Source organism: Coptis chinensis, chromosome 2 (assembly GCF_015680905.1).
Source record: "Coptis chinensis isolate HL-2020 chromosome 2, ASM1568090v1, whole genome shotgun sequence".
NCBI classification, from domain to species: domain Eukaryota; kingdom Viridiplantae; phylum Streptophyta; class Magnoliopsida; order Ranunculales; family Ranunculaceae; genus Coptis; species Coptis chinensis.
Window position 1 is genome coordinate 62205509 of NC_141457.1, and position 20800 is coordinate 62226308.

Below are 20800 nucleotides of genomic sequence, written 5' to 3' on the forward strand. Positions count from 1 at the left end.
ATCTGAAATTACACTACGTGGGCCTTGCTACGAAAAGCCCACTTTAAAATCTATAAATATATAAGTCCAAGTCTCAGAAGAGAAGACCCTAAACCCTAACTCTCGTTTTTATTAATTCTTTAACTCGAAGAAGATGAGGTATGAAATGTTTTAGATCTTATTTAGAGACTGTCTTTTAACTATTATTATTCTCATGTTTAATTTTTTTTTTGGTTTTTCCCAGCCGCATGGAAGAGGACACACCTGTAATTTCTCTCTCTCTCTCTCATCGCTCCTTTATTAATAACTTACCCAGATAGATATGTTGAATTATTTAACTGTGACAGGCTGGAAAGAATGAAGAAGAAGAGTTCAACACTGGCCCACTTTCTGTGTTGATGATGAGTGTCAAGAATAACACCCAGGTACGTTTTATGCTTTGATTGTCAAATGTAGCATGCTACTTTACAATTAAGAGCTGCCTGCTAGTGAGTAGAATTTAGGAGGTCTATTATCTCAAAATTTAACACTGAGAAATTTTAAATTAGTAAAATACTTAACCCATAATGAGAAAAAACTTGCAGTTAGTTTGAACTTGGATCGTAACAGAAATTTTAAATAGCTCTACCAATCAAATCCTTCTCTAATATACATTATAAGCATTCACTCTGTGTATGTGTGAAAAAAATGAAGTACAATTAACAGATGCACTAATAGTAATCAGTTGTGCTGTTTGTCTCTACGCATCCATGATGAACTGGGAGGTACTTATCTACCCCATGCACAATAGATCGCATTCCAACCCAACCTTCAGTATTGAAAAGAAGAAATAACCTTTAATCCCAATCAAATTTTAACAATAGTCTCTCGTAATAATAATGTAATACCAAAGAAAGAATGATTTACCATTGGGAATGGGAAATGATCTTTACTGTAAGAGAACCCATAGAAAAAATGTTGCCTAAACTGCCACAACCAAGCTGATCACGACAACAATGCATATGATAAAAGAGACATTTACAACTCTCAAAAACCAATTATCACAATAAATTATTATAGGTACAACGTCCTTCCTTTAATACTCGATAAAAGAATTACAAAGAATCTTCAAACTTTCAATTACAGCGCTAGCTATAAGAAAATCACTGGTTTCCCTTTAGTACCACCAGCTCGCATAACCAAATTATTATTATTCCATGAAGTCCATGAGCGACTATGCCTACATTTCATGATTTCAACAGCTCGAACAATAACTTACACTCCCTTTTCAAACCTGCAGTAAAAACATATAATGATGTTAGCTTAGACATGGTTTAACCATGCAAATATTGTTGCTTCTAATAAGGACTGCTTAGTTGGAGTAAATCTGGGACATATACCATCCAAATCTGTAAAGTAAAGTAAAGAGAATCCAATGAAATGAGAGCAAGTAGAGCAAGGCATCTAGGCTCTACTGCTTGCTCTCCTTCATATCGTGGATTAACTATCTCCCTTTGCTTGTTTTCTACCACCAGAAAATTCAACTATAGAAAGAACTTTGAGGGTTGGATGTATATTTAAGTCTCATTAAGCAAAAGTAAGTCCAAGCAATGATATTATTGCATCATTCAGGGGTACCACACATCATTGTGTTATTATTTATGTAACCAAAGAACCTACACATTCAATGACTAAAGTTTAAAATCACAACAAAGCATCCGAGCGAGTATCACCAAATGGTAGCCAATACATCAATCTTAGATAGTTATGAGATGTAAATGTATGAAAATGTATATTGAACAGTAAATTAGTATTTAGTGGGTGTTAGTAGTGGGTTACTGGACACTTACTAAAAAAGGTATACAAACATATACATGGTTAAGAAGCGCGACTATGCAACAACCATTTAAACACAAAATTAAGCAACCAAGAAAATATGATAAAATTTTCACACGTCACCCTCCCTGGAAATGCCCCCGAATGGAGTACTAATGATTGCAAGAAATAAAATGGCGACCATTACCCAAATCAGTTATCCACAAATCTCGATTCCTCAAAATGAAAATTTTGCTATCAACAAAGTTCAAAGTTAAATAAGCATAAAAACATAGGATATTAAGATTATCATGTTAAGCATATAAAATCAAAAGAATAAGTTGAGCGCAAAATGAAAATACCGAAATTGTTAACTTCATAACAGTAGGTTCGGAATTCATATAGAAAATCAAGTAAAAAGGCTACATGACTACACCACTTAAAGCAACAAAGAAGTTGTAGTCAAGCCAAATTTTGAGTGGCTAGAGAGAAGCAATGTAATTCTCCTAATTTAACATTATTCGAAAGGTATCGGAATATACATTGAACACACTGAATGAGGCCTATTAATGAGCAACTATCATTCTGCTACTTCACTTTTGTAGGACTTCGTCATGGTAAACCCAGTGTAACCTTAGTTCAAATTTGTTCTAGCCTTGTAGGACTTTTGTAAGACTTCGTCTGATGCTATCTTAGCCTTGCATGCAAGCTTCAGTAACTTATAGATCGAGTATTCAAAAACATGGAAGAGTATTCGAATATAACTATTTCAATTGGAGAAAATACAGAAGGTCAGATTGTCTAACCATTTCCTATTGGTGGGTTTTTCAATTGTTGTTGTCTTAAAATGGGAAACAAAGATCAATATATATGACTGTAACACATACCTGACTCTCCAAGATTAGCCAGAAGAGGTCCAATAAGTCTTTTCTTTATTTTCTTCCTTCCTTTCTAAACACAAAGCAATAAATAAAATCAACACACCATATTAAATGTTATTCAGCAACAATGCTAAAAACTTTGTTCCACCAAATCATCTACTGTTACCCCATTCCCATTCTTAAATAGATTATAAAAGAGTACCGCCAATTGACAAAATGACTCATTTAAGAGTAATCATCGACTCTTCCTATTTTCTGCCATTAAACCAATGAAAGTAGAAGGAAAATTAGAGAGCATGAGAGATGAGACAGGGAAATTACCTGATAGCGGAGGGATTTACAATTGAAAAATATAACAATGAAGAAAGAGGAAAAAATCAGAAAGGAAAGATGTGAACCTAAAACATTAAGACGAACTTCATACCAGTCAAGCTTCCTTGCTGCATTGCAATAGCTCTAAAGGCACCTATATTAAAGGTTGCGTCACCCTAAGATGCACCCAGAGGCTCTAAGCAAATAGATTATATTTTATTTGAATTCCTGAAAAAGAGATCAACATCAATTTGTTTATTTGTTTTTGGTAACATCAAAATTGAAAACACATCAAAGATCAATTTACATATTGAAATTCCATTCTTAAGTTTCCATTGTCTAATACAAATGTAGAAATGACACCCTTCAATAAGTTAAATTGATGCACAGAACCCCAAATCGATAAGGTAACAACCTCAAAATCTAACACAAAAAGGAAATTACCAAGAGATGTGCAAAGTACACAAAAATAAAAACTATATATAATAAACCCAAACTTGTTTACCATTGAGTTTATGTTGCTACAGATATCCAACTTTCACTTATTAATGTGAAAATCCCCAAATAGAAGAAGCGCAAAACTGCAAATTAAATAGGAACGCATATTAGAAATCTCCAATCTCTGTTGAAAATTTTATATTTTAAATTGCAATATATTAAAATGCATTAAAAATTTTGTGACAAAGAAACCTATATATTATAGAGATCTGCCGGTATGTTAGTGAGAATTGTGACATACAATTTAACACAATTCCAGTAAGCATAAAAAACTTGCAAAGCCTTCGGAATTTAAGTAAAAAGAGTAAAGCCCCAATCAATTTGTAGGAAAGAATTGAGAGACAAAAAATGAAAACTAACGGCAATGATACTTACTAATTCACAAATATATATTGAAAACAATAACTACCATTTTCGACACAAGAATGCAATTAGATAATATATAGATGATTGCAAAACTGGAAAAGAGTTATGGATTCAATAACCTTTTTCAATGACACCCCACCAGGAAAGAATGCCAACTGCTGCAACAATTCCTATTAAATCAGAAGAATCAAGGATTAATTTAAGAGCAAACAAACAAAATTATAAAGCTACAAAGAGGTAAATAGAAATTTTTCGAAAGATATTTGTTCTTACTGAGTTGTTGCGTACTCTTACCAGCAAGAACTACATATTTTGAGATTGAAGAGTCGAAGGGAAAATTAAAGAATCATTTTGCTTGAGAGCGAGGAAGGTAGCTTAATGGTGAAATGGGGAGAGAGCCAGAGAGGAGTATTCAATTCAAATTGGGGAGAGACCGTTGTGTTTTTCTTTTATGAGCACCTATCATAAATGTCTGCTGGGCTGGGCAAAAAAAAACTCCTAGTTGAGAACGCATTAACTAATTTCTTATTTCTTCAACTACTAATTGGTCTTTTAAAACTCTACCGTTTTAGTGGATGCTAAATGGTTTCCATTAATTAATTTTGGTAACTGAAGCTAAAGTGAGTTAACATAGGCTATTAAGGGGAAATTAAACACAATTTTAGGAAGGTGCCAAACCCAATTTTGGAAATTCTATGGAAATGTTCCGTTAAATCCCCATTAGATTGATATTAAATTTGATTGGACCTTGCTTTAAACGGATTTTTTTTTTTGAAATGGCAACTTCTTGCTTTAAACCGATTTCAACCGTGTACTCTTCTCTCCCAAAACCTCCTGTTATATTATATATGCGTTATTTAGAAGCCCAAACCCACATGGCCACATTTATGACATAATAATTCATTTAATTTATTAAGTAAACATTTTAAAGTGGCAAAACGATATCTGCCGTACATGTGTCTTTCTTCTAACGTAGATCCCTATGCGATCCCCACCACCCTTTGTCTTGCCATTTTGTTTTGTTATAATAGATGTTAGATAAATCCTAAAACTTGAACCCATCTTTTGATATTGCTAAAAATATTCGAATGATCGAGCTCATTCATTGTATGGTTGATCTCCATGGTGGGGGATGATTTCGACAAAATATAAAAGTCAGCCTTTCATATCATGTGTATGTCGTCCACTCTTTGGTTGGGGTCCATTGGGGCCCGGGGTGTTCTATTTTAGGATGGTATTGTCCCGTTCACAGATTTTTTTTTTTCATGGATGAGTATCGATCTGCCCTGATTGAAGGGTGTTTCTAACTTTTTTATATTGTGTAGGTTCTCATCAATGTTCGAAACAATAGGAAGCTTCTAGGCCGTGTGAGAGCATTTGACCGACACTGTAACATGGTTCTCGAAAATGTCAGGGAGATGTGGACTGAGGTCAGCTTTTGTCAGAAAAAAATAACAGTCATTCTTCTGTATTCCTTGTAGTAAAGATGTTTCTGACTTTTCACTTTCCATAGGTACCAAAGACCGGAAAAGGCAAGAAAAAGGCTCAGCCAGTCAACAAGGATAGGTTCATCAGTAAAATGTTCCTTCGAGGAGATTCTGTTATCATTGTTCTTAGGAACCCAAAGTGAGAGGTAAGGTTATTCGACTTTAATCCGATCAATGTAGTGACTGTTAAAGTGTATTGGGGATCCGCTTGGCGATATTTCATTTTCTGTTAAAGACCATGATCATGTTTCCTTTTGCGGACTGGGTTTCTAATGCATTTTTAGTTGTGTTGTCTTTCAATCTGAGTTCAAATTGATTTATTTCAGAAAAAAAAGATGGTTAAACTTTCTATTTTAGATTGCTTGGGAGTTGTGATGTCCATGTGGGCATGCTATGAGTTACATTTTGTTTAAAATTATAATTTTTTTTGTTATGAAAATTTTTTGTTTGGTACCAATATACAATCAAGCATCATGTGAATGGTTTTCTTACGTGTTGGTCGTAACCTCTTTGTTGCCCAAATCCCAAATTAGTTGACCTTTCTAAAAGTGGTGTTTCCATTTTTTCTAGATTTCAGACTGGATATTCTGTCATCAACATTAAAAACACATGTTTTGGATATTGTAATTTTTTTCAGTATAAGCTTAGTCATGCTAACTCCAAGAAGAAACATTATACTCAGATCTTGTATACTGTAAAACCTCGTGACATTACAAATGCAGCCGGCACACCTAGTTTCCATAGTTCATACTGTACACTGTATTCCTCAATTTCCCAAAATCTCCAAGCTATCTTCTAGCATAGGAGACAGTTGGAGTTGCCACTAGATTAGGTTTATACTTTTAAACACAATCTTCGAGTAAGTAGACAGCTTGAGTTGCTTTAAACATATTGACTCTTGTTGCATAGTATGTAAGCATCACTAGTGGACCTACACGTAACACATGAGGTCCACCACTTATAATTAGAGAATTACATGTTTAGCTCCATTGGTATTTGTATACTGCTGTGTTGCATCAGTACGGTAATACTTTTGGAGTGTCTGCTGTTGAAATGTTTCGACACAGATTTGCACCTGGACACAATATGTGTTTGTGGTTTCATAAAGCGAAATTGAGAACAGTGATAGGGAGATAGTGGGAGAGACTTGAGAAGTTGAGAGATACTTAGTGAGAAGAATGTGCGAGGTAGATTCTGAGAGATCTTCAGCAGACTTGTCATCTCATTGGAAGTTAGTTTTGGGAGGGCCCCATTTTGTGATCTTTCTGGAGTGCAGGACTCAAGGACTTCACTCTTTCTATTAGAAAATTACATCTGTATTAAATTACGTTATTACCAGATTCATACTTACAACAAAATTTAGCTAGACTTGAGTACATCAGAGTTCATATTCTTAAGCACTTCAGCCTTGAGGCCTTTCCAGTATAATGGACCATGTCCTAATATAAGTTCATATTCATAAACAACTAGTATGAATAGTTTTTTCAATTGTTAAAAAACATGGGGCAATGCTCTTTAACAACTCATAATCTTGTACTGATATATGAATAAAAATAATTTATAAAATTAGTTCTCTAATCTGATCTTTTGAAGTTTGCCGTGTCCGACACTTTCTACTTGTGTCACGGCATCAAAATTCAATACTTGTACTCGTTCCCATGCAACACAGGTATACAGTTGATGAAGAAATTTCTTACAAATAATGGAAGAAATGTTGCCTGTCTAGTAGAAATCTTTTCTCCATTGTGCATTATAGGTTCATTTGTTAAATTGTGGTTTCATGTTTATAATTGGGAAATTCTTTGATACAGGTGCAGGTTACTGGTGTATTTTGGACGGGCTGAAAGTTAAGTGAGGACCATCACTAGTCTTTTGTAAAATTTAATGAGAGGAGATACCTATTACTAGGTGGTTTCTTTGTTCATCAGATCTGACTTGATACTGGTGTATTTTGAACTCCTTTAAGACGTAAGTTGAGTTAACTAAGAACCACCATTACTAATCCTGTGTGAAATTTAATGAGAGGTGGTGCTATTACTCAGCGGTGGTTTATGAGATCTGAGTTGAATGATATGTACCCTTCTGTAGTTTTCTATCCTTGTGGGTTTTATATTCTTTGAGCATTCTCTTTGTGATCCAGAGTACTTCGGATCCTTCAATGTATTTGCATACGAGTTAGTTTAGACAAACAATTTGCAACAGAGATAGACTCTCTTACAGTCTTACCATTTAACGTAGTTGGACATTCATTCATTAGCAAGCAACGGTCTTGAAAAGCCCAATTCACCCTGCATTTTACTTGTGAAATGGATGTAGCAAAATTAGTCCGGCTCTGGTCTGCTGAAGATGTGTTATAGCCCATAGTCAGGCAACTGAATGTTATGTTTTGCCAATATTACGACTGAAGCCTGTCTCCAACTACATCACTCGTTGAAGGCATGTTTGGGAGTTGATTTAAAGTTTCCACTTCTACGTTTTCTGTGTGCTCATCAAAGACGCAACAATGTGATATCCCGAAGAGCGTCTGCATCACCTTATAGGCCCTATGCTTCAGTGAATGGATGGGAAGGGGAAGGAAAATAGAGGAGGACTAGAGTTTTTAAGTGATCAATGTTCACAGAAATATTAAACGAAACCGTAACACGATGCTGTGAAGACCTCATCGCCAGCACTGAAGATGAGTTCACTTTTCTTAACTAGTTATTATACCGATTTGTGTGAGAATGATATCTAGTCGTTTATTGTACTGTAAACTAGAAGCTTTGGTTTTAAGACACAATCATCAAAATTCAGGTCTTCAAACATTAACTCTAGGTATAAGCTCAGAAGAAAAGCTGATAAGATTGCAAACAACACTTTGATTAAATGACTTCTAAGCGTGAATATATGTACTCGAAACAACTTTTTCATTATCATGAAGAGGCTAAAATATGAGCATCATCTTTTAGTTATTTTAACCCCTAAACCTAGAGTTTAACCGGCATACCCTGGGGGTGCGTTTGTTTACCAGGAATCAGACTTGAGGAGTGGAATTAACTGGAATACTTGGTGGACCACTCACTTTTGGCCTATTTGGAGACATAGAATTGGATTCTAAACGGACTCCAATTCCTTTTATTAAGTCTTTGACAGATCCTGTTAATCCAAAGGAATCCTAGACTATGGGAATCGGTTTTTTATTTCTAATCCGAAAATGGGGAAATAAACTAAAAATTGGAGTCTGTTAGAGGATTCTATACGGCAACCAAACACATTAATTGAAGTAGGAATTGAATTCCGATGATTTCTAAACGTTTGCCAAATACACATTTTGTAAGTTGGAATCAAATTCTATTCTAATAGATTCCATTCCAATGGTTTCCTACTCCATTCTATTCCTAATTAGTTTCTAGTCTCAGTTGCCAAACACACTCTGGTAGTGCATAGCAAAACTGGAATATAACGAACCATTTTACCTGATACACAAATTATAGTCCCACCTATTTTGTCAGGCTTGATTTGGATAATAAAGCATAACAGCGTCAGTCACTGAAGAAAAGCAGTATTTAGATCCTCACCACACTCAGTGATGAAATCTTTGAAAGCAGAGCCACCGGGGGTAATGAATTTTCTTGACGAGGCACAACGATATCCAACTAATATGGACCAGGGTTAACCCAGGGTTCTCCCTTAGTTAACCCTTTTCCATCACTCGGGCAGCAGGTATTGCCAACAGATTTTTTTGGTGGATTTAACACTTCAACACTTCTGGGAATATATCCGATTCCTTTAACGGGTTTCTAAGTGTGAGCGCTATTTGCTTCATAAACCCAATCCTCGCTCTGGGCAACCATGCCTATTTGTTGGTTGTTCAAGATCATGATTTAAACGGAAGGTTCTCAGCACTTACTGTAGCCAGTTTTTTAATGTGTATGAGAATTCTTCCATCAGGTTTAGCCGTTTAGCTACAGCAGGTTCTGCAGTAAACCAGAACTCGTAGCACCTCCACCACATGATAGCCACTGGCGTGGACCTCTGAATTTGTACCATTCAACAGTCCACGCCTGATGTTGGCGCCACAGCATCAGTTTAACTCCTCTGAATAGCATACTGAGGTGGAATTGGTTCTCCAAAGGTCTCAAATATCTTTCTGTTTCAGCTTTTTGAGCTCTTCCCTCCAAGCATAAACGTCAATCTTAAGCTCTGATCTCTTCTTTAACATTCTGTTCATTGTTTTCAAAACCAGCGACCGAGACATCAGGTTGCTTAATCTTCCTAATCTCAGCCGAGTATGTAGTCATTATCAACGTGAACAATCTTAGCTCCGCTAGCAAAAGCTTCAATAAAGTTACCAGTAACTCAATCCCCATAAACAGTCCATTCTACGGAGCCACATGGTGGTTACATGGGGCACGTACCCCAGATGAACTTGAGGGCAGAAATCAGTTTGTAGTTACTGCCAATGTGTGTTAGTGACGCCATGGACTACCTCCACCCTTTAAGTCAAAGCACAATAACTCAATTACTGAAGGATCCAGGTGAATTATCTACTACAATTACCCAAAACGCATTTTAACCATTCTGCTATATATAAGCAACTTTGCACTACTGTCGATTGACAAGCTAGGATATCAAGTGAAACATGTGTACAGACTCAAAGGTTCTTGGTATATATTATCCCCAATCTAAGTTTACCACATTTTTCAATGAAAATGTAATACTTGATGGTTAGGCCATTAAAAAAAAATCCTTACTTAGATATTTAGTGGCTTAATAATAAACTTTATTTGCTAATATATGGTTAACCAAATCAAGATGAGTTTTTTTCCCGGTAAGGTATCCAAGTGCCCCATGTGCCGGTGATTCCTGGCTCCGCCACTGATTCTAGAAATGGACAATTCATCTGAACTAGATAAGCTCAACAAAACGTCTCAACTCGTCGCAAGCATTCAAACATCCACCCCCAACATACTTGTTTGATTGATATAAAATGCTTATTATTTCTTCTAAATATTTTCCTTCAGGAGCATAATTCAATCTAGCTAGATACTCAGGTAACCCCAAAGGTTTCGGTTCATTTCTGCACACCTAGGCGTTGTTAAATATATGTTCGAACATAAATCAAAACAGGACCACGATGACCTGAAGACGCGAGGAAAAACGCCACACTAACAACCCTTGGAAGATCTTCTACATCATAAGTAAGACAAGTATCCTTGGCAATTGATCTAGTTACCACAATAATATCAGTTTCTTGGAATGCGGTCGGTAGCACTCCTCCTTGGAACGTGGGCAGTAATGGCACCAATGGGGATACTATCAAGCAATGCATAGTGGCGGAGCCAGGGGCCAGTGTACGCCCTGGTTCACCCTCAATTTCTTCCTCAAAAGTGACTAGTATATGAAAATGATTTTGTTACTAAACCCTCACCGTAACCGACCAAAAATAAAAACCCCTTTCCCTTAACTAACATGAGAAAGATTTCCATCTCTAATTTTATGTATTTTGAGAAACAACACTTTGGCAAGTGTTTTTTCTTATTTGGAAAAACAAAAAAGATGAAAGAGAAAAAAAGAGTAATAACATTCTCAAGTCTCAGTCCCAATAATTCATATGTATGTTTATTAGTATATTTTCTAAACCTTAATTCCCCAATCTCTTATTTTTTTAGTATTTTTATAATGAATTTTATTAGTTATAATTCAATTTTGTATGTAATGAATTCAATCCATCGGTTACTTGAGTCCATTACAATTTTAATTTGTTGCATAAAACTGTAGTAAATTTACTTTTGAATCTACTTAAGGCATTGATTGGAATTTTGGGATTGAATGAAAACGAAAACAATTAAAATAAATGCTAAAGTGACACAACAAAAATGTAGTGGTGTCTAAACATGTATAGTTTAAAACAATTGTGGGATCATAAACCATGTTGGAGCAACAAGCTAGTTTGAAAATCCAAATTTTGATTACCCACTATAGATTTTTGAGAAAGCGTAAACATGGAAATTATATTCCCAATCTAGAATTTGTAAACGCTTTGTAAGTCTGTAACACCATTTTTTGCTATTAATTACCCTTTAGCCAAAAAAAAATGTCTAAACATTCTATAATATTCTTTATTGCGTCTAAGTGCTTTTTTTTTTTTCCAATGCCTTTTGGACTATTTTTCTTACAGTTCCAAAGAATTCATTGTTTTTTTCATTTGTGGAATTTTAAAGTGGTTTCCATAAGCATATATTTGTAGGCACTTTCTTCTTAAGTTCCTAATTTTCTAAAGCTAAATGTCTGTGTATTTTTATTTATATTTTCCTCCTCAATCGATCTATTAAGCAATCTAGTTTTTTGTAATTCCAAAATTTACATGTCTTTTGGGATGGGATTCGAATTGTGTTTTTTTCTTTTTTACTTTTAAAAAATATGCAAGGGAAAACAAAAATTCGACAAATTGAGTGTTATTTTATTTTAGTTTTTATATAGTGACTAGTTGTGGCTCACCCTCACCCAATTTCCTGGCTCCGCCTGAGCAAGACCACTAAAGAGGTTGGAGCGCTAGGACTAGAGGAGACAATGTAGACACCGGTCATGCTCAACACACGAGCATAACCCTCGGCCGCATAGATGCGGCCTATTTCAAGTCCTGGGGCGATGTTACGCAAAAGTTTGGATTGTGTAAGAGCTTTATGGATTTCACATGAACCTCCTCCTGGGTAAGAGTTGACCCGGGTAACGCCTTCCATGACTCTACCAGGATATCAGCGCCTCTTCAGGGTTGTTCTTCTCTGGAGTTAGGTAAATAGTCAGTCACCAGCAAAGTGTGTTAATGATGTGAAAACTGAAAACTTCTGAAATGGACGATGAGGACACGGAGAATAATACTTTCATGGTACTTTGTGTGCATGGGGATCGGATGGTCCTGAGGTTGTAAGGAATTGAAGGGAACGGGTGAGGGTCTTTATGTGAAGATGGTACACTTTGTTGCTGTTTAGGAATTTAGTTTAGGTATTAAGAAGAAGAAGAGAGAAGAATTTATAAGAGTCTCAACTTTAAGTTTCCATGGTTGCGACCCTACTTCAATTTCAACAATAAACTGTTTCACACTTATAAGTCTTGAATTGTTGCTGAACTTAATTTTTGCTAGCAGCTCACCTAGTTCATTATTAGTTAATTTTCCTATAAGTCACTCAAAATTGACATACTTTCTCATTGAGAAATCCTAGATTTCAACAACTTTATTTTAGGAGATTTTCCATAATGTCCATACGATCAAATCCGTGCATCATAAACTAATGCAGGAAGGACCTACAATTCTGCCAAAAGCCCCAAAACCCAATCTAGAGTCTAGACAAACTTTGTTTGTTTAGATTAGAAATGTAACCACAAGATAATACCCACAATGCCACAAGAGGCCACCTGGCCTCTAGCCCTCTCCCTTCTACATTCCGCATAAGCCTCTAATGTGCTACATACTGGAGTTGAAAGTGTTCGCCATGTTCAATTGACATCTGGTTTAGCACCCTTCACAAGAGCACTGCGGTTTAACGTCCCTTGGAACGCCTGCAGGTCAATGATTGGATTGACATCTGGTTTAAATCCCCTCAAAGGCGGCTCCAAATTGGTTCATAGAATCAATAAAAGTAGTCTGCTGCTCTATAGGATGATCTGGTCTAATAGATGCAACATTTTTCGTAACAAGTACATCCCAAACACGGTGTATATAATGGATGATATATATTGTGGGGAGAACATCTCCACCAAAAATCAGCTTTTAATTCATTGTTTTCATGGTGGAGTGTTTTTATGAGTTCGTATAAGTGGAGTTCATATAACAGGCAGGTATAAACAAACTCATTGATCAGTTCTATTACTCTCAAGAATACTATCACCACAGACCATTAGAACCACCGCCTCAGTTTTCCCCAAGGTAAAATGTGTATGAAGTCTAGGATCCTCCATCCTCTGAATGACCTCTTATCCGGACAGTGTGGCCCATGGAAGCAGTGGAGGAAGATATTCCATATGCTCTTTTGCTTAATATAAATAAGCCGTGATAATAACACAAATAAAGAAGCAAACAAATAATAAGATCTGATCCCATCCCTCCCAAATTTCTTAGAACTAGGAGTTGAATCACAAACAAAAATTTTGTACTAGTGAATCACAAGATATTATTCCGCCCCATAAATTATTAGCCGTGTCCATTTACCAATTTATCCAAAGTATTAGGCAGGTAGAAGCAGTCCTAATAATCTCACCGTCAGAGATGCAACTAACGTTCACATGCTGAAGGAAATAAATCTAGTAAGAAAGAATAAGAGAAATATCTAACAAATAAAGATGTAATGGCACTGCAATGCCCGCCGTCTATGGTGACATTAACATTATAAAAACCAAAAAATACAATATCTATTGATTGTGAGCACCTATTGATGATACTGCAGCTCTTCTAATATGAAGAATGAGTGATTGTATACGAATATTAAAATTGTAGACATTACTTTTACGAGGCAGAACCACCCTCCTGGCGGTCACCAAAGATGCGCTGTCGGAAATCAGACACCATGAGTGGAAGACCCTTACGGAGCGGAACAGTAGGTTTCCATCCAAGCAATTCCTTAGCCTTGGTGATGTCTGGCTTCCTCTTGTGAGGGTCATCTTCAGTGTTTGCTCTGAACTCTATTTTTGCATTTGGGTCTATTGTCTCTTGAACAACCTGTGCATAAAAAGACCATTATCAAATTAATCAGTCCAATCATTGCGTAATAAGTACACAATTCATTAGATAATTAGACTTCAGATCATATCTAGCAACAAAATATAATTAGGCCAAACTGCCAAAGGGGGTGTCGCCGTGTCGTGACACTTTGAAGTAATGTATTTCAAAATAATGTATCATATTTAATTTTTTTTATTTATGCCCACCATATGGTTTTTAAGGTATTGCCTTTCGTTCCGAAAGTAAACTCGCTGAAGGACCACAAAGTTGAAGTACTAATATTAATGCTCCATTAGAAGCTACCATACAATCACATTTAGCCCAAAGGACAAGTAGTCCTTCCCAACTATTGAATGGAGACTCTTGTACCCTTAACTGATCGCTAGATCACTAGGGAGAGGTAACTAACACAGATTACAGCAACTGAAACTGAGCTAAAAAATTCAAGTTGGGAGGGTTGTAAGACAAAAAAGGGTCAATATATGTATCTTTTCTAGGGTAACCTTTTACAAAAGAAAATGGTATCACCCTTATTAAAAGGGAGACCCTGGGAGAAAACAAATTTTATAAGTGAGATGCTTCTACGTAATGGTGTGCAACAAAAGCAAAAGCAGAGATCACGGATTCACGGTAGACTGTGCTAGTCAACTAAAGTTATAAGGTTGCAGGTTAAACCCACAACTGAAAGTGAACTGCTTTCTTCCCTCAATCACTAAACAAATTCTTTGAGATTACCAGTCCTAGGACCAGAATTTACAACTATATTCCTTGAGATCAGAACTTAAAGATCTCGTCCTTGGACGTGGAAGTGTCAGACAACGTCTCACTTTATATACCAATGTCTTGTGATGTCTCAAGTAGAACTAGTATTAGGAGCTTTCCTTAGACAAGATGAGACAAGTTCAAATCTCCACATACCAGTAACTTTTGCATGTGAGTAGTATTGTCATTCTGTAAGTTTCTACTTGGGATCATTAGACCCTAGCTTTTTCTCGCTTCTCTGTTTTTGCTTTTCACTAAATAAAATGCGTAAATATCAGCTTATTAGCAGCTTTTTCACAATCTAAATGGGCCTTACAACATGTCAAAAACTGTTTCACGCAAGAAATCCGGTGGAATTTGAAGGTCCTGACCATTAAATGTCTCATTCTTGGCAAGCTAATTAACAAAGTTAAAATGACAACATTGGTTTATTTCTAATGGTTGTGGCAGGAAAAAGTCTATCCACAACAGTTTCAATCTTTTGAATCAAGATGAAGGGCATGAATTCAGAATGGAAATGGACTCAATGAAAGGAATACCTGAGCAAGTTCCAGCATAGTGAATTCCCCAGGATTACCAAGATTAAAAGGTCCCACATGCTCTCCTTCCATCAACCGCATAAGACCTTCCACCTGCACAATAATAAAAAGGGTTAACAATCCATTACTAGAGATTTAGTTCCGTTTTTTAAGTTTTCGTTTCTATCATGGATATACTACTCTAGTCAAGTCACCCCCCTCCCCCAGCTCCATGATTTCTTTAGAGGCTAAACTTCAACCATTTTACGGCGAAGACGATTTTTAAAAGAGGAATTGAGGAGTAATATCATGAAAAGTACTCAAATACATTGACTATGACTGAGGAAACATATTACATCCAAACGAAGTAACAACCTAATGATCTGGTCCACAAAACCTGATTAAAACTAAAGTTGAAACAAAGGTTTTATTTATTTATTTATTTTTATTTTTTATCGATAAAAGTTAATATATTAATATAACCAAGAAGATTACATCAACACTTGAGTAATTAGCCAGATACTAATATCTCAAGACCAAAAGAAACCACATCACCCTTAATACAGCCTGAAACCCCAGCAAAACAATGGAAACAAAAAGAAGACAGCATACAAACAAACTAAAGGTTTTATTTCTTTACCAGATCAGAAACGTATTGGAAACTCCTAGTCTGCTTTCCATCACCATAAACTGTAAGTGGTTCTTTTCTTAATGCCTGCAAATGACAACCATTAACAACGATATATAAGTATCTAAGCAAAATTATCTATAAAATCCAATGCTGCTTCTGGGTGCCCTGAACATTTGCTGCACATAAAAAGCTACTACCACAACGCCAAAAGTAAATGCATAGTCCACTGTATATTTCATGGGATAGTACTATACTGGTGATGGTAGCTGAGAAAGTTCCATAGGCAATTTAACTTGTCCCAGTAAATTACTCAGTCATGTATTTGATGGATTTTAGTGTTGAGGTTTCTAACCTCTCATTAACTAAACATACTAAAAACCTTATGCCAAATGCAAATTTCTCTTATGCAGGTAAATATCCTTTAATTTGGAGGGTCAACTACAACTGCACAAAAGAGGGAAAACCTTTCTTATTTCTCGCATGGTGTGGCAAAGCTGTTCAAATAATGCACCTTATGTTCCATCTCAACTTTAATAGCAATAATAATGAGAGAAAAAAAAAAGGTTTGATTAACAATTAAAAACGACCCAAAGCCTAACTTTGCACTATTTAAGAGAACCAAAACCTTAAAATCCCAAAAGAAAACCAGAACAAACCTGAGCAACAAAATTACTAACGACGCGACCATCATCAATGCACATGCGGGGTCCGTAGGTGTTAAAGATCCTGGCAATCCTGACCTCAACATCAGCTCCTCTGTGGTAATCCATTGTTAACGTCTCCGCTGTACGTTTCCCCTCATCGTAACAACTTCGCACACCTGTAAGCCCCACGTCCACCATGTGAATGTGTTTGTGTCAGACCATTATAAATCATGTATAAATTACTCATCCAACAACCAGACACCAATTTACCAAATTAACTCAACAAAGTCTCTTTGGCCCAACCAAACATCGGAAAGTTTAACAGTTTTTATTTGTATCACACCAAAGGAAGGCCTATTATCTTCAAAACACATATTGCATGACCAAGAAAGTAAAAAAGAAAAGAAAAAAGACAATATATCATTTTACTGAAACAGAATATTACTACCTAAAACACAGTTAATCCCACTAACCATGCACCATGAAATGTGCACACTAGAAAAGTCGGATCCAGGGATCCAAATGATTACTTACCAATTGGATTAACATTTCCCCAATAAGTCTCAACCTGAGGGTGTTGTAGAGGATCACCATACACCTCACTAGTACTAGTCAGCAAGAACCTTGCACCTACTCTCTTTGCCAATCCAAGCATATTCAATGTCCCAACCACATTGGTCTTGTAAAATATCATACCAAAATCAAGGAACAACAACAACACAATAATAATAACAAAAACCGAAAAAAAAAGTGACAAAAGGATATAATAGTCTTGACAGGATTGAACTTATAATGAACAGGGGAAGCAGGACAAGCAAGATGATAGATCTGATCAACTTCCAATAACAAAGGCTCAACAACATCATGTCTAATAAGTTCAAATCTAGGATTCCCAAAATGATGCATGACATTTTCTTTCCTCCCAGTAAAGAAATTATCAACAACAATCACACTGTCCCCTCTACCAATCAACCTATCAACTAAATGGCTCCCAACAAATCCAGCTCCACCTGTCACTACTATTCTCAAACCTTTTCTCTTCAACCCCAAAGGAATCTTCCCACCCAGGTTAACCGTATCTCTATTATTAAACTTTTCAGATGGAAAATATGAGTTGCTTGGTATTGAAGATTCGTAACGTAAAGAAGAAGAAGAAGAAGAAGAAGAAGAAGGGAGAAGAGTGAAGAAGATAGTGGCTATAGCTACACCTACGAGGATAAAAACAAGGCGGTTTTCACGGAGGAGGTAGTGAATAGGCCGAGTTAAGGTGATGGGCCTTTTGGGTGAGTAAGTCGGATTTGAAGGTGCTGTTTCATGCCCTCTGTATATTAGTTCTGATGATCCCATTTTTCAGATCTATCTAAATAACTCAAAACTCGAAAGATTGTAAGAAGAAGAAAATGGAGTCTTCCCCGCGCGACTGATTTAACAAGTTTCAGCCAAAGCTTTAATCTCTATTAAATATAAATAAATAGGGAGGAGTTTACTTTGACTTTTACTGGATTTCCATATTTGATATTATTTTGGGAGTTGCATCCATACAGCGACCTAGATTTTTGTGAATTTTCAACCCACTATCAAGCATCAACGCTTTTGGTGATAATAATAAGACTAGGAAGGATTGTGTTGAGACCGATACTCTTTGACTCTAATACGTACAACTAGACCACTGCTTTGAGCTCCGTTCACATGAATTATGGATCAATCTAACTTAGGCACAGATTAGTTTATATTAGTTAAAAATTGAACTTCATATCACAGGAACACTACCTTTACGTAGTTAATGGCCAATGCAGATGACAAGATAAGTCGTAAGCACGTTCAAATTTTTAATCTCATTTTCTAACAAAAAATGCGCTAAAAATCTATTAAAATAGGCTACTTGGTCATGCAATCAAAGTGGAGTGGACATTTCTTTTTAGATCTCTTAAACTCTTCATCATGTACTGGTACGCAGATGCCTCTCCAGCCCAGACAGTGTGTGGTGGTGTGCACTGTGCAGTCTAAAGCCCTCAAACTTAAAGTCACTAGTGCTGAAGAATGACGAAATGACGATTATCAAAACTTTACAAAAGTGCATTGTAAATAATTAAAATAAGATCTTCTTGAATTTCAAAACTCGAGTAGCCACTGATGCTGAACATCTTCGTCGTCCCCTTGTTCAAATGATAGACACGAGGCGGATCGAATTTGAATTTTTGAAATTTTAGTTTTAAGATTTTGAAATATTTTGCATGTGTAAATAGTGGATTGTCGGCATTTCGCCAGCTGAATTTTGAACAATGTTACTTCTTGTTACTTTCACAAGATTCTCTCTAGGCATGTTGGTAAACCAACTAGTCTTAACTACTATTAAATTTAGTAAACCTAATACAATGTTCATGTTCCTAAATATAGACTAATAACACAAGGTGTGATGTTCCACATAATGATGAAACGCGTCAACTAAAATTAGGTGTAACAACAAATTGAAAAGTCGACTAAGAAGACATATGAGGTGTCTTCAAGCTTAAGTTAAAACTAACATGACAAGTGAGTGTATATCACTCATTCTTTTAAGATGTAGAGGTTACACCTAAAAAGTGCAATTCACCCCCGTGTTACAACAAAACTAATATTTCTAAACATCCCATCTAACTGCACACAGGTGCCTATGCTAGCTTTAGCCAAAATTAAAAGGTCACAGTGACTTCACTGCTTTAGAGCAAGTCCAATATAGGGCTGTTAAAGGGGCTATATTTTGCGGCCCAAAACAAAAAAACCAATATAACATTAAAATGACAATTAGAATTTTCAATTAGACTTATTCGGTCTCCTCACTCAAATGTAACATTAAAATAACGATTTTCAAGATATTTGTATATGAAAAGAAGAATAAGATTTCTCAGTTTTTGCGTCTGTCAGGTACAGACGACAAATTTTCTGTCGTCCATCCATTTAATTAAAATGGTAGACGTTTATGCCGTCTGTCTACAAATTACCAACAGACAGCATAAACTATGTCGTCCGTTTCCTGACAACTTATTATGACAGCTGCTAACGAAAGTCTTAATTTTGGTTGAGTTTATAATAACTTCCAAATTTAAGACCCTTTTAGCAGTCCCATTAGAATGACATTTTTGTGGTTGAGGTGCTTTAATTGAACAGTTGACTCACTTATGTACTTAAACTTAAGATAGCAACAACAATCAAAATCTAGAAATTTAAAACATGGTGGACTAGATAGTAGCTCGGTCGATAAATCAATATATCGGTGATATATTTCAGTTTTTGGTCCTCCGATATAGAGATATTAAGATATTTCAAATGGATATATTGATATAATTTCAAACCGATATATATCGGGTTTTTTTATATATCAATATATATCGTCCGATATATCCAATTTTGACTGCCGACGTTGTTGACTTTGACCGATGTTTGACTGATTTTTTATTATTTTTCAGATATTTCTGATATATATCGCTATATATCGACAATATTTCCCGATATATTGATTTTTTTTTACCAATCAACAATCAACAAAAAGAGATATATCGTCCGATATATCGATATTTACAATATATTTCGTTTTTTGAAAAGTCCGAAATATAGCCCAATTTCAAAATATTAGGCCTTGGATAGTAGATGCACTAGCAAGTTACTCTTTTTTGACAATATGAGATTTCAAAACTCCAATGCAAAGCACAAAACGAACATTAAAAATACTAGCTTAGTCGTAAGGCCTCATTCAAATGCTTTAAGTTCACTGTCTTTTTCTCTCAATTTGTCGAGCCTTTCCTTAGTTTTGCACCAACAGAAAACTACTAAAACGTTTAATCCTTCATAGGTCGACAGTTAAAAATCAGACAACCATAAAAAGAAAAGAAAAAAAGAATAAATTTATAAATTTATAAGCTGTTGCCGTCCATGGGGAAAAGCTTTTTCGTTTATTTTATCTGTTCAACGATGAAGATCTGTCCAAATTTTTGGACTAAGGTTCAATTTAAAATTTTGAATTTTTTCTTTTTAACCAGACAAAAATGAATATATAGATAGATAAAATTCTGAATTCACATAATGTTTAACAGTTCACAAACTTATTTGTCAGAACTATACTTGTTACCAAGTCAAAACTCTGTAAACTCTATAGCAGTTCAGCTCATTTGTGAAGAACTAGTAAAAAGACTGTTTGAAAGAGTCTTCCACTTGGTAAGTTATTGGCAACAAATCAAACGAAGTCATTTCACA

At 35.7% G+C, this 20800-nt stretch overlaps 2 protein-coding genes across 2 annotated transcripts; one reads left to right on the forward strand and one right to left on the reverse strand.

The window, feature by feature from the left end:
* Nucleotides 1-10: 10 nt before the first annotated feature.
* LOC147517019 (Small nuclear ribonucleoprotein family protein) lies at nucleotides 11-7429 on the forward strand. Its single transcript, XM_086589452.1, has 6 exons — nucleotides 11-138; nucleotides 224-245; nucleotides 327-404; nucleotides 5156-5260; nucleotides 5344-5463; nucleotides 7129-7429. The coding sequence occupies exons 1-5, from the start codon at nucleotides 134-136 to the stop codon at nucleotides 5458-5460; spliced, it is 327 nt and encodes a 108-aa protein (XP_086445578.1). The 5' UTR covers nucleotides 11-133; the 3' UTR covers nucleotides 5461-5463; nucleotides 7129-7429.
* A 6182-nt stretch (nucleotides 7430-13611) lies between these two features.
* AUD1 (NAD(P)-binding Rossmann-fold superfamily protein) lies at nucleotides 13612-18030 on the reverse strand. Its single transcript, XM_086589451.1, has 6 exons — nucleotides 17335-18030; nucleotides 17105-17251; nucleotides 16583-16746; nucleotides 15936-16010; nucleotides 15317-15409; nucleotides 13612-14012 (listed from the first exon to the last, which is right to left on the reverse strand). The coding sequence occupies exons 1-6, from the start codon at nucleotides 17915-17917 to the stop codon at nucleotides 13800-13802; spliced, it is 1275 nt and encodes a 424-aa protein (XP_086445577.1). The 5' UTR covers nucleotides 17918-18030; the 3' UTR covers nucleotides 13612-13799.
* Nucleotides 18031-20800: the final 2770 nt, after the last annotated feature.